This window comes from Mytilus trossulus, chromosome 2, assembly GCF_036588685.1.
Source record: "Mytilus trossulus isolate FHL-02 chromosome 2, PNRI_Mtr1.1.1.hap1, whole genome shotgun sequence".
In the NCBI taxonomy this organism is placed as follows: Eukaryota; Metazoa; Mollusca; class Bivalvia; order Mytilida; family Mytilidae; genus Mytilus; species Mytilus trossulus.
This window is the reverse complement of record NC_086374.1, coordinates 66,610,253-66,625,271: the sequence shown is the minus strand read 5'-3', so window position 1 is coordinate 66,625,271 and position 15,019 is coordinate 66,610,253. Positions and strand designations below refer to the sequence as shown.

At 31.8% G+C, this 15,019-nt stretch overlaps 1 protein-coding gene across 4 annotated transcripts in view; it reads right to left on the bottom strand.

Annotated features, from left to right (window-relative positions):
• The window catches only part of LOC134707831 (folylpolyglutamate synthase, mitochondrial-like), a 41,468-nt gene extending 26,887 nt beyond the window's left edge, over positions 1-14,581 (bottom strand). For 2 of the 4 annotated variants that reach the window (XM_063567903.1, XM_063567904.1), the window contains exons 1-4: positions 14,432-14,581; positions 8,212-8,229; positions 1,018-1,149; positions 375-493 (exon numbers count right to left, since the gene is read on the bottom strand). In XM_063567903.1, the coding sequence (XP_063423973.1) occupies positions 375-493; positions 1,018-1,149; positions 8,212-8,229; positions 14,432-14,578 (416 nt within the window). In that variant the 5' untranslated portion in view covers positions 14,579-14,581. Of the gene's footprint in view, positions 1-374; positions 494-1,017; positions 1,150-4,418; positions 4,536-8,211; positions 8,230-14,431 lie in introns of those variants that run through there. The other 2 variants (XM_063567905.1, XM_063567906.1) reach the window with 2 other exon arrangements.
• Positions 14,582-15,019: the final 438 nt, after the last annotated feature.

Sequence of the window (15,019 nt, the reverse complement as noted above, 5' to 3'; positions counted from 1 at the left end):
AGCAAACCAATCATCTTTAAAATTAAAATAATTGTGTTCTAGGTATCTTTAAGAAATAGAAATGTCTAGTTGTAATTGATAATAAAAACAGAATCTAATCTATTACTAAACTTTTCTACTATAATCAACATGACCAATCCACTTTCTTTTGCAATAAGTCTATCATATTAAAAAAAATTCCATAAATGTACTGGTTTATATTGTAAAATGTAGGCGATCATGCACTCGCCATTTAAAAACTAAATTAACCTGAGGTCAAAAATTAATAGAATATTGACCTGGCTGTGTTTTATATTTTTTTTTCACAATTTAATACATAGAAGTAGAGTCCAAATTAAGGCCTAACTACTTTGTAAGTCAATAAAAGCATTTACCTGAAAAATCCTGTTTTGAAACCCTGGTGTCGTAAAATGCTCTCACAGTAAGCACATGTTGATCCTTTACCTTTAGTGCCACTCACATGAATGACTTTTAATCTATCTATGTCATCTAACTGAAATTAAAAGAGTAAATTACTTTTTTTAGTTTACTCAAGTTTTTTGATTGCTTTATTTTGCCCTACAACCGAATTTCATTAACACATAATATTTCATTCTCTTCCTATAGAAATTACAATTCATGGACAGTCACATTGGGCTATAATTACTTATAGAGTAGAACCAGTGAATTTTGATTGATTGATTGATTGTTGGTTGCTTTACGCCGCATTAGCACAAAAAGGCTATATCGCGGCGAGAGCTACGGTAATTCAAATTGTTTTACAATTTAAAGCATATTTTTAAAATAAGACAAAAAGTCCTTCAATATACTAAAATTCTAGACTAAAGCAAATTGATTATTTACAAATAAAATCCAGTGAATTTTGTAAACAGACCCTGTATAATAAATGATGGATATCATCTGTTAAAGATAGGTTTTAAGATCACTGCTTGGAGAATAAATTTCTTGATAACTTTATTTTCTTAATATGAATACTATTAGTCATATCAAGATACCATGAATTATAAGTCTACATACCGTTATTCCTACTCGTGACGCCCATTTAACCATGTTTGGAACATGCAGGGGTGCAAGTTTATCCCGCGTAAGTCTCGTCTTTTCTAGAGTCTGTGCATTGCTCTGTAAAGTGTTTAGAGTCTTAACACACTCCTGAAAAATATTATCCATGAGGCATAACTAACACTTTTATAAAAAGATTGATCTTCACTGAGTTTCGACTTGAATACTTTTTCAAAACATGTGAACTATGACATATCACTAATCTCCATGGCAGTAAATTGCAAATAAAAAAAAATAACCTCACATCTTTATTTTGTTTTGTAATAACAAGTTTTAAAATTTCTTAAATAATTATAAATTATATATGTTAATACTTCATTCACTTATAAAGTGATTTTTGGCAGTTTATTCCCCCCTACAAAACACTAACCATGAACTCCTGTGGTCCACAGTAACCCAAAAATTCTTTGTATATTAATTCTATTTTTAAAAATATAAATACAAGATGTGGTATGAGTGGTAATGAGGCAACTCTCCATCCAAGTCACAATTTGTAAAAGAAAAACCCTTATAGTTCAAGGTACAGTCTTCAACAGGGAGCCTTTATACCTGTATTAAGTGTGAGTTAGATACATGCAGCATTTAGACTAAGCAATTGGATATATACTGTCCTGGACTTGAAGGCATAAAACTTTGCTCAGTGCAACATGAAATCCAACAATTTGATTGGTTGATTCTCAAGTACAAAAATCATGCTTGAAAGTTTTATGACCGTGAGGCCTGGACTATATAATGACAAGCATACTGAATAATTAAGCAAAAGTTTGTGTTTGAACATTATTAAAGACATGTTTAGTTAGGGCCAGTAAAATTCTATAATTATAAAGAACTTAAAGAATGTGAAAAGTTTAGAAATAAGTGTTGTTAGTACAAGTATCATTACATGTAAATCTTTTATAACAAAGGTTCAAATCATGTAAAGGGCAATGAACGCTGGAACTAAAATCATAAGCACCAAATTCTGTGAAAAATTTCCAGTTCCTAGGTGCAGGTTGGGATATTAGATGTTGAAGTATTCTCTGCTTGTGCCACAAGGAAAGTTTTACCGAATGAGTCTTATTAAAATGGCAAGTAGGCCACACAAACTAATTCAGAGTTCTCACTTGGAGAGAGCAAATTTTAGCAACAATATATTAACATTTGGGTTACTTTATTCTAAAATCTGTATTATAAGTTTAGTCTAACAATTAAAGCTGAAAAAAACCCACACAAAAACATTCAATGATTGTCTTAAATAAAGCGAATAAAAAATACATGGAATTGAATTATTATTATATAAAAAAAGTCATAATCCTATATTCATCGAAAAAATAAGGGTGGTACATTATATAGTATATATAGTATATATTAAGTATAAGCTATAGAAATAAAAAAAAAATAAAGTACAGAAAACAAGAATGATTCTGGTAAATCTTTAAAAAACTAGAGGCTCTAAAGAGCCTGTGTCGCTCACCTTGGTCTATGTGCATATTAAACAAAGGACACAAATGGATTCATGACAAAATTGTATTTTGGTGATGGTGATGTGTTTGAAGTTCTTACTTTACTGAACGTTCTTGCTTCTTACAATTATATCTATAATGAACCTTGCCCATTAGTAACAGAGAAAAATATTTGGTAAAAATTGACTATAAAGGGCAATAACTCCTTAAGGGGTCAATTGACCATTTAGGTGATGTTTGACTTATTTGTAGATCTTACTTTGCTGAACATTATTGCTGTTTACAGTTTATCTCTATCTATAATAGTATTCAAGATAATAACAAAAAACGGCAAAATTTCTTTAAAAATTACCAATTGGAGGGCAGCAAGCCAACAACCGATTGTCCAATTCATCTGAAAATTTCAGGGCAGATAGATATTGACTTGATTAACATTTTAACTTCTAGTCAGATTTGCTCTAAATGCTTTGGTTTCAGAGTTATAAGCCAAAATCTACATTTTACCCCTGTTCTATTTTTAGCCGTGGCGGCCATCTTGGTTTAATGGCCAGGTCATCGGACACATTTTTCAAACAAGATACCCCAAAGATGATTGTGGCCAAGTTTGGATTAATTTAGCTCAGTAGTTTCAGAGGAGAAGATTTTTGTAAAAGATTACTTAGATTTATGAAAAATGGTTAAAAATTGACTATAAAGGGCAATAACTCCTAAAGGGGTCAACTGACCATTTCGGTCATGTTGACTTATTTGTAAATCTAACTTTGCTGAACATTATTGATGTTTACAGTTTATTTCTATCTATAATAATATTCAAGATAATAACCAAAAACAGCAAAATTTCCTCAAAACTACCAATTCAGGGGCAGCAACCCAACAACAGGTTGACCGATTCATCTGAAAATTTCAGGGCAGATAGATCTTGACCTGATAAACATTTTGATCCCTGTCAAATTTCCTCAAAATGCTTTGGTTTTTGAGTTATAAGCCAAAAACTGCATTTTACGCCTATGTTCTATTTTTAGCCGTGGCGGCCATCTTGGTTGGTTGACCGGGTCACGCCACACATTTTTTAAACTAGATACCCCAAAGATGATTGTGGCCAAGTTTGGATTAATTTGGCTCAGTAGTTTCAGAGGAGAAGATTTTTGTAAAAGATTACTTAGATTTATGAAAAATGGTTAAAAATTGACTATAAAGGGCAATAACTCCTAAAGGGGTCAACTGACCATTTAGGTCATGTTGACTTATTTGTAAATCTAACTTTGCTGAACATTATTGCTGTTTACAGTTTATCTCTATCTATAATAATATTCAAGATAATAACCAAAAACAGCAAAATTTCCTCAAAATTACCAATTCAGGGGCAGCAACCCAACAACAGGTTGACTGATTCATCTGCAAATTTCAGGGCAGATAGATCTTGACCTGATAAACATTTTTACCCCATGTCAGATTTCCTCTAAATGCTTTGGTTTTTGAGTTATAAGCCAAAAACTGCATTTTACCCCTATGTTCTATTTTTAGCCGTGGCGGCCATCTTGGTTGGATGACCGGGTCACGCCACACATTTTTTAAACTAGATACCCCAATGATGATTGTGGCCAAGTTTGGTTCAATTTGGCCCAGTAGTTTCAGAGGAGAAGATTTTTGTAAAAGTTAACAACGACGACGGACGACGGACGACGACGGACGCCGGACGCAAAGTGATGGGAAAAGCTCACTTGGCCCTTCGGGCCAGGTGAGCTAAAAAAGATCAGTGAATATGTAAAATGCATATACATGTATATATATGTCAGTTCTATATTTATGTAAAAAGACTAAGAAATAGATTCCATCTTATAAAACATTCATGTCTTGCACTTCTATTTTTTTTAAACATGAAAAAGAGAGCAACTTATTTATGAATAATGTACTTACAGAAATCTTAATGTTGTTTATTGTACTCATCATAAACGTATAACATTGAGACTATAAAGATTTTAGGAAGTAACTAAAATTAAGGAGGAAGCCATTGTCCTAATCCAAATAAGTTAGTAAGGTAAATAAATCTAGGATATTAGGTATGACATCTACAAAGATAACGGTCAATAGGACGTATTCACAACAATAAAATAAGTACATGTATATTGTTAGTCATGGTCATGTTAGTGGAAAGATATAGATTGAACCAGGCCACAATAGCATTCTACGTATTTAGATAACAAGCCTTATTAAAAACACACAGCATTCAAAAATAAAACAAGCTGCAACTAAAATGTAAAATAATCAAAACTCATGGTCTTGTCATTGCTTGATAATTGCATAAAGCTAATAAATATGAAGTTTCATTTTTTTATACTGTGGATTCATGATTTTTAAGTTCACCTTTTTTTCCATATTGTCAAATTTGACCAAAAAAATGTACCTTATTTGAAGTCACAAATGTACATTATTTCATTAATTTCCTGGTAAACAACATTATCCACCAAAAATATATAAAATCATACTAAATCATCACGAATCCAAAGTAATTAAAAAATATATAAATAGGGAGAAATATATGCTGGTTACTACAAATTTGATGTACTTCAAATTTGCTCACAAAGAAGAAAAAAACATTAACATACAATAGAACATGTGAGAAAAAATTACAATGAGTTTCCATCAAATTGAGTGAGGGCCCAGATAGGGTTTAATGAAAAGAGAAATTGGATAAAGTACAAAAGCTGTAGAAAAAGGGAAAAAAATAAATGTAGAAATCAGAAAAAGTAATAAAGGACCCCAATGAAAACCCTCTTGAAGAATAAATACTAAATTGTAAATTCTGATGTTTTTACAGTCCCCTTTGGACATATAGCTCCTCTTGAGTTTAAGTATCAATACATGTACATCCTTGGCTTTTCAATTTTTTTGTGTGCACATTCTATGCCATAATGGTAAAAGCATTTCAGTCAGACCGAAATTTTTTATTTTTATGTTCATATTTAAACATATCAATTCAATTCATATAATAAAAATTAATCCATAGAAATAATCCCTTTACCCATTTAATGCGTTATCCTTACCTTTCTGTTAAAATCAAGATTAAGAAAATTTGCATAAATGTATGTAAATAAATTTTCAGAAAATTGGTAGGATTTGATTAAATGTATAATCCTTGATATTTTTTAACCATATCTAAGTTTTTATTAAAAACGAAAACATAACTAGAGAGTTAAAAAGAAGAAAGTTGAAAAAAAACTCATCTCATTGGCGGATCCAGGGGGGGGGGGGGATTTCCAACCCCCCTTTTTTGGACAATCAATGCATTTGAATGAGAGCACATAGTTGGACCCCCCCTTTTACTCTGGGTTGGGAACCCCCCCCCCTTTTAAAATGGCTGGATCTGCCACTGCATCTCTACCACATACATGTATGACAGAAATTGGTTCAAAATTTTTAAAAAAATAATTGAAAATCATTGTATGGGGGGAAGGGGGAAGGGGAATATATAAATAAACCAATAGGGCAATTTTGCACTCAAAAATCAGTATTTGAAATAAAACACACAACACTTTGCAATTGGAGAAAACACAAAAAGGAAAAATACACACACAAGTCCTTTATAACACTACAAATTTCCTAACAATTATATACTATGGAAGATCTAAAGTTTTAGTTCCTAAACAACTCAGTTTTCTACATCATTTTTCATAATGATATTCTACAATTCTATGGGTGGTCTCTTTCATATATTTCATAGGAAAATCACAGCCCACATTTCCAAGCTATCATATCTTATTGAGGGGGTGTCTCATCATGATTTACGAGTTGATATTTTTGTCAATCGTGATTTACAAAACATAAATTTCTATGATCACAGATCAAGAAAATATATATAAAAAAAAATCTGCAGAAAAACGGATCATGATAGGGAAAATGCGCCGATCACAAAGAACGAAAATAACCCATCAGGCCCCTCCTTATTCAGACTTTAACCACATGGGATCAATCATATTGTTCTAGATAAAAACTAGAGGCTCTAAAGAGCCTGTGTCGCTCACCTTGGTCTATGTGCATATTAAACAAAGGACACAAATGGATTCATGACAAAATTGTATTTTGGTGATGGTGATGTGTTTGAAGTTCTTACTTTACTGAACGATTTTGCTTCTTACAATTATATCTATCATGAACTTTGCCCATTAGTAACAGAGAACTATATTTGGTAAAAATTTACATAAATTTACCAAATTAATGAAAATTGTTAAAAATTGACTATAAAGGGCAATAACTCCTTAAGGGGTCAATTGACCATTTAGGTCATGTTGACTTATTTGTAGATCTTACTTTGCTGAACATTATTGCTGTTTACAGTTTATCGCTATCTATAATAGTATTCAAGATAACCAAAAACGGCAAAATTTCTTTAAAAATTACCAATTGGAGGGCAGCAACCCAACAACCAGTTGTCCAATTCATCTGAAAAATTCAGGGCAGATAGATATTGACTTGATTAACAATTTAACTTCTTGTCAGATTTGCTCTAGATGCTTTGGTTTCATAGTTATAAGCAAAAAACTGCATTTTACCCCTATGTTCTATTTTTAGCCGTGGCGGCCATCTTGGTTGAAAGGCCAGGTCATTGGACACATTTTTCAAACTAGATACCCCAAAGATGATTGTGGCCTAGTAGTTTCAGTGGAGATTTTGTAAAAGATTACTTAGATGAAAAATGGTTAAAGATTGACTATAAAGGGCAATAACTCCTAAAGGGGTCAACTGACCATTTTGGTCATGTTGACTTATTTGTAGATCTTACTTTGCTGAACATTATTGCTGTTTACAATTTATCTCTATCTATAATAATATTCAAGATAATAACCAAAAACAGCAAAATTTCCTCAAAATTACCAATTCAGGGGCAGCAACCCAACAACCGATTGACCGATTCATCTGAAAATTTCAGGGCAGATAGTTCTTGACCTGATAAACATTTTTATCCCTGTCAGATTTCCTCAAAATGCTTTGGTTTTTGAGTTATAAGCCAAAAACTGCATTTTACCCCTATGTTCTATTTTTAGCGGTGGCGGCCATCTTGGTTGGTTGACCAGGTCACGCCACACATTTTTTAAACTAGATACCCCAAAGATGATTGTGGCCAAGTTTGGATTAATTTGGCCAAGTAGTTTCAGAGGAGAAGATTTTTGTAAAAGTTAACGACGACGGACGACGGACGCCAAGTGATGAGAAAAGCTCACTTGGCCCTTCGGGCCAGGTGAGCTAAAAAATATAAATAGATCAGAACTCAATTTTGACAGATATCTTGACAGACGATAAACATTTGAGAGGAGAAAAGGGGAATGTGTCAAAGAGAGATCAACAGGACTAAAGAGCAGAAAACATCTGAAGGCCACCAATGGAGTCTTCAACATTTACAAATAAAAACCAATGGGTATATAACTGTCATAAAATAGAACCCCATTGATATTTTTGATATTCTAAAAAAGTTTCCCATACTAGCGTCATGTCTGTGTATACCTTAACATTGGAAGATCCCCAGACCCTCCCCTGTGTACAAATAAAAATTCCCCAAAAATGCAGTAACACAACAAAATCGGTTCTCATACTTTTAAATTTATAATCATCACGCAAGTATAAATATGACCCCTCTACCAATTTTTATAATAAAATATTGTGGCCTGGTCCTACGACAGTTATGACAAGACCAACAGCATGCTGATTAGTTTACCTTTAGTTTTCTGCATACCTGTGGAGTTAAAAATTGTAAATAATCAATAAAATATTCAAGATCAGAACACAGAAATTTAAAATAACACAAACATGACATTGACCATTGGTATAAAAAAAAACTTTCCACTGAAAAATATTCAAAATATGATGAAACCAAATGTCTATTGGATTGGATTGTTGGTATTTTAAAGCCACTTTTAAGCCCAATGTTTGGGGTATTTCATGGCGGCCAGTTTTAATTGGTTGAGGAAGTTGGAGTACCCCAAAAAAACCACAACCTTCGATAGGAAAACTGGCAATCCTAGTCAATTAAGATTGGAGTTGAGTGCACCCTCACAAGCAGGTTGGAACTCACAACCTCAGTGTTGACTGGCAAGTGATTACCCCAGTAGTAGAACTACATTTCTACTTAGACTACATGGCAATAGAGGCCCCCTAAATGTCTTTAAGCCTGTATGGCTCTCTTTTGGTATCTATCTTAATCCTGATGAATAAAGTTCTGCCAACTTGCATCAGTACACTTATGCAAGGTACATGTACATGTACTTAATTACCTTTGACCTACTGACCCCCTACACTTAGGAAAAGTAATATATTACCAAGGAATAAAGTCTGGCAATTTGCCCTTCTTAGTTAGCAACTTGTTCTTTTTTTATTTCTTTACTTTTGGTTGAAAAAAAGTAGAAAATGATTAGTGTGTGAGTTGTCTTGGCAACTTGCTTCCTTTCTATAAATTATAATCCGACATTTGAGCATCTCTGTGACCTTCTTCTTAACCATTGCAATATTTTTATTCAAAACCTTTTTGTATTTATGAAATTAAGCTTGCTTTAAAATACCAGTCTCATTAATTAGCGACAAGAAGCATCAAGAAGTGGCAAGAATAAATAAATTAGAGACAAGAAGACAAAAAAATGTAAATATCAAATTAAAGAAAAAGTCATTTAATTACAGTTGATTTTTGCTGTTTCATAAAGTTATAATTTTTGTTAATGTGACGGTATCCAAATTGCACCTATTTTAACAGATTTTTCACCTTAATTTGTTTATGGTAAAGAAACAAAATTTCATTCTGTGTTAATTTTGTAGCGGTATCCTTCTTTATTATATGGGTACACCAATTTGATTTTCAATCCCTATTGAGTCATAGAAAAATTGGGTTTGAATCGACCTCCAAACTATCCATGATTCCGTGATGAGGAGTACCATACCCAAATTGCATCCATGCTTAAATTTGTATCGTCAATAGTCGAATAACAGAGCTTTTGTTTAATTTCTTCAAATATTTTTGACAATTTGATATTAGTACATGCCTCTGTTCATTTTTTAAGAAATGGATGCTTGTAACATATTGTATAATGTATTTGCTAATTTTAAAAAGATGACGTTTTGATGACGTTCCATGGTGATATTCAAGTACATTTTAACTTTTCAGTAAACACTCCATCTGTAGATAAATACTGTGAACATTTAGTGTAAATCTACCTATGTTGAAAGACGTGCATAGTATCAATTCATAAAATTACAAATTGTTTAGTCTCTAAGAAATCTTGTAAGATTTTAGCTGCAATTTTTGCTAATTAGGTGCAATTTGGGTACTCAATGCAATTTGGGTACCGTTAAATTAACTTTCATGCCACTATCTGAGGGTCAAAATGGGGGTACTTCTTGAAAAATAACAGTAAAATTTCTTTCCAAATGATGAAAAAAAAATCAACTGATTTTGACAAATCATGTTTAGTTTTTTCAATAAATAACAGTAATGATATTTATTTGAGACCTCTGATAAATCACTTTTAAATTTTGACACTAAACAGTAGTTGAAAATGATCGTTTGACTCCTAAGAAGGGCATTATTACCCTCTTTATATTATATCCTCTTTTGTTAAAGTTAAGGAGGCTCACAGGTACAAAAATTTCAGCAAAAAATCAAACATTTGTTTTTTCAATACAAATTATATTTATTACACTATTAGTTATTACTGTATGATATGGTAAAAAAAATCATCCAAAAAAAATTGTTTTGGTTTGGCCCCAGATGACTTTTAAAATGGTTATATCATTGAAAAAGCTCCAAATGATCTCCCTTTACTGCAAAAATGCCATATTTTGGCATTTAAATTGACCTATATTATCTAATTTTGTCTTCAAATAAGCTGTACATTGAGTAAATGATTGTAAAATTTAAGCGATTTCTTTTATTTATAAAAAAGAAGATGTGGTATGATTGCCAATGAGACAACTATCCACAAAAGACCAAAATGACACAAACATTAACAATTAAAGGTTAGTTCTTTTTTTATTTAGATATTACCTCTGTTTCATAATAATAATAATAATAATAATAATAAATTCTTTATTTAAAGAGGGTAAACACAGTTAGTTACAATCACTAATCTTCCCTGAGGCCCTCATATACATGTATGCAATACAAGTAAAAACAAAATGGTAATAATAAAAGAAAAAAGCAATCATACAACATATAAACACAATTGTATAGACATAATAGTTCAGTGTACATGTACCATGATTAAAAGATATAAAACAGTTAAATATCGCATGTAGTAAATAGACCTAGTATATACAAATCATTAAAATCATACATTCTAAGAGTAATACAATATAGTTGCAATCATTTCAGACTGAATATTGGGACTGTCTCAAGTATTGTTTTATAATTTGTTTAAAAGAATAAGTGTTTTGCACTTTACGCATTTCATAAGGTAGTCTGTTCCATAAAACTGATCCAGAATAAGCAAAAGATTTTTTAAACAGTTCAATTTTTGGCTTTGGAACTATCAAATTACCTTGAGTAACACCCCTTAAAGCATAAGGATTATTTACAGATATAAGTTGAAACTTTTGAATTAGGTACTGTGGTGCTTCTTTCCGCATACATTTAAATAGCAATAAATATTTATGGTATTTGATTCTGTTTTCTACTGTCATCCAACCAAGTTTTTTAAATAAGGGGGCTGATGGGTATAATGGGTCTGCATCAAGAATTAATCTTGCTGCTCTTTTTTGAAGTTTTAATATTCTTACTATCCCTTCATTTTTACATTCTCCCCAAATAATACAGCAGTAATCGATGAGAGGCAGAATATACCCATTATAATATGCTTTCCTGGCATTAATATCTAAAAATTTCTTTAATTTAGAAAGAAGGTATATTCTTGATGAAATGCTAGCACAAATTTGATCAATTTGGTTTTTCCAGCTAAGTGTGCTGTCAATTTTAACACCTAATAATTTCTCACATGATGAATTTTGTAGTGTTTCTGAATTTATTACTAAATTTGGTTGAAAAGATTGGGTTGATAACTTCTGACTTCTGAACATATTATTCATTTTGCACCATTCTTCAACTTTGCATAAATCTTCTCCAATTAGTTCAACAGAAAAAAAGGACATTCTTCTTTCAGAGGCAGATTGTGAGCGTAAATGAACAGTGACCCCATTTTTAGCTCACCTGACCTGAAAGGTCAAGTGAGCTTTTCTCATCACTTGGCGTCCGTCGTCCGTAATCTTTTACATGAATCTTCTCCTCTGAAACTACTGGGCCAAATTCTACCAAACTTGGCCACAATCATCCTTGGGGTATCTAGTTTAAAAAATGTGTGGCCTGACCCGTCAAACCAACTAAGATGGCCGCCATGGCTAAAAATAGAACATAGGGGTAAAATGCAGTTTTTGGCTTATAACTCAAAAACCAAAGCATTTAGAGCAAATCTGACGTTGTGTAAAAAATTTTATCAGGTCAAGATCTATCTGCCCTGAAATTTTCAGACGAATCAGACAACCTGTTGTTGGGTTGCTGCCCCTGAAATGGTTATTTTAAGGAAATTTTGCAGTTTTTGGTTATTATCTTGAATACTATTATAGATATAGATAAACTGAAAACAGCAATATTGTTCAGCAAAGTAAGACCTACAAATAAGTCAACTTGATCAAAATTGTCAGTCGACCCCTTAAGGAGAAATTGCCCTTTATAGTCAATTTTTAACAACTTTTCGTCATTTTTTGTAACTTTTCTAAAAATCTTCCTCTCTAAAACCACTTTGCCAAATTTTACCAAACTTGTCCACAATTATCATTGTGGTTTATAGTTTAAAAAAAGTGTCTGATGACCCAGCCTTCCAAACAAAATGGCCAACATGGCTAAAATTAGAACTCAGTGTTAAAATGCAGTTTTTGCTTTATATCTTTGAAACTAAGACATTAAGGGCAAATCTTTCAAGATTTAAATGTCCATCAGAAAAAGATGTATCCCCTCAAAAAATGAATCGGACAACCTGTTGATGGGTTGCTGTCCTAAAATTAGTGATTTTAAGGAAATTTTGCAGTTTTTGGTTATTATCTTGAATACTATCATAGATAGAGATTAACTGTTAACAGCAATAATGTTCAGCAAAGTAAGATCTACAAATAAGTCAGCATGATCAAAATTGGTAGAGGACCCCTTAAGGAGTTATTGCCCTTTATAGTCAATATTGAACAACTTTTTCGTCATTTTTGTAACTTGTATAAAAATCTTTTCGTTAACTACTTGGCCAAATTTAACCAAACTTGGCCACAATCATAATACTAGGGTATCTATTTTTTAAAAAAGTGTCTAATGACCCCGCCTACCAACGAAGATGGCCGACATCAGTAAACACATTAACAGGTGGGTGACACAGGCTCTTGAGAGCCTCTAGTTTTATTTCTTTTTTAGATTAAGTATTAGTCCAAATAATTATGATGTATGGCAAGGCTATTTAAAAAATTTCTGAGACGCCTTCCTACAACGTCATAACACTGAAGCCATTTTTTACGTCTGGAGTTTGAGAGCAAAATTTGTGGGGAAAATTGACACCTTATTTTGACAAGAAATTTTCATTGCCAGTTAGAATTTTCTATGAAGTTACAAAGTCTTACCTTAAGGACTTGGGGTACTACTTGTACACGTTATTTTTTATTTACTTGAAGTAAAAAAAATATAAACAAATAAGTAAATTTATAATGTTTAGATAATCTCAAAAATTTACTTACATGTACAACTGTATTTATAATAAATTTGTCTTACAATCCTACAAAAATTCTCAAGTTTTGAGATGTAAAATCAGGGCTTTAATGCTTTTCCCAGGTTAGCTCATATTTTTTAATTAGAGTTCAATGTTGAATCTCATTAATTCAACAAAGAAACTGATTGCACAAGATCTTAAGTTTTTGTGCAAGGCCTTCAAAAATTACCCCTTGGGGGGTTTGTAAATGAGCAGTGTTCTGAAGATTACAGACAACTGGGATTTTCATTGCCCATGTAATTAAACTTAAATGATTAGTTAAGACATCTGCAAAGGGCAGATACCTTAAAATTATATTAGAGCAAAGAAATTCTTAGAATTCAATAAAAGATGATAAGATGACTTTTTTACTTATACAAGTAAAAAAATATTTTAAATGTCTAAGGGACATATCTCAGCCAATACTTTTTTTACCTATAATAAGTAAATAAAATTCACTTGTATAAGTAGCCTACAAATTTACTTATATAAGTATATAAATATTACTTCTTCAAGTAATTAAAAATAACTTGTACAAGTAGTACCCCTGACTGACCCTCAGCTTTATGACGTTGTAGAAAGGCGTCTCAGAAAAAAAGCCTCGCCAGACCTCATTATCATTTGGAATAATTTAAAAGGATAGGATAAAAGTTAATTTTAAAAAAAATACTGCGAAATCCTATATTAGAAAGAAAAAAATTCCCCTCAACTTGGCTTAAGTCTTTGGTATAATCTCAATGGTACAAAACATAGTCTATTACATTAAATTTATTTAAGTATAAATCAACATTTTGTTACAATCTCTTCTTGTCGCTAAATTATTCTTCTTGCCAGTTCTTGTTGCTAATAAATGAGACCCCAATTAATAGCAAACTGAAATGATCCCCAAAATAAATACATTCCCCATTTCCATTCTCAATTTTATTTTTATTATTTTTTTCAAAGGTTTTTAATTCAATAGAATAAGTTTTATAAACAATATGGAGGATTCAATCTTTATCTTGAGAGTTGACAACTTAACAGTGGTTTTAATAAATATTCCATTAAAAAAAACGCCACACAATATCACATTTGAATTTGCCACCATGTAAACAAAGAGGAGGTAACTCTAAAAACTTTTAACACCGCAAACAACGGATGATTTCTCCGATCGATCTCACACTGGATATTTACCTCATATTTTTTGTTTACATCTATTTTCTTTGTTATTTTTGTAGCAAAGGGAACGCATGTCTTGACTAAGGGTGACATTATTTCTGAAGGCTTGTGGTGTCTGTTTCTACTTGCATATCTGAGTATGGAGCAAATGAACGAGTGCATGGATTTTTTCCTTTATATAAAGAATAGCATGTAAAGTTAGCATTTTATAAATATCACAACAACAGAAGAAAAATATATACACTTCAGAAATGGAATTTTAAAATCTTTAATGATAAATTAAGTTAGGTAAAACTTAAAACAATATTACTTTAATTTGTTCGAAAATAATACAGAGCTATAAAAGTGAAAGCTACATCACAAACCACGTGCCAAGTCCAAACCCTCATTTGAATACTCTTTCCGAATCGATAAAGGCTGTGAGGTCGTTGATACAAATCAGAATTAAACAACTGAGTGGATCTATCAATACCCATCCTACATCAATCTTTAAAGACCCAAATTTTGCAAAAAACTTGCCCTACCTCCATTACAAATATGTTCATGCTTGTCCCCTCAGATAAAGCCCCAAAGAACATCGTTTTGTGTGTAAATCTCATTCGA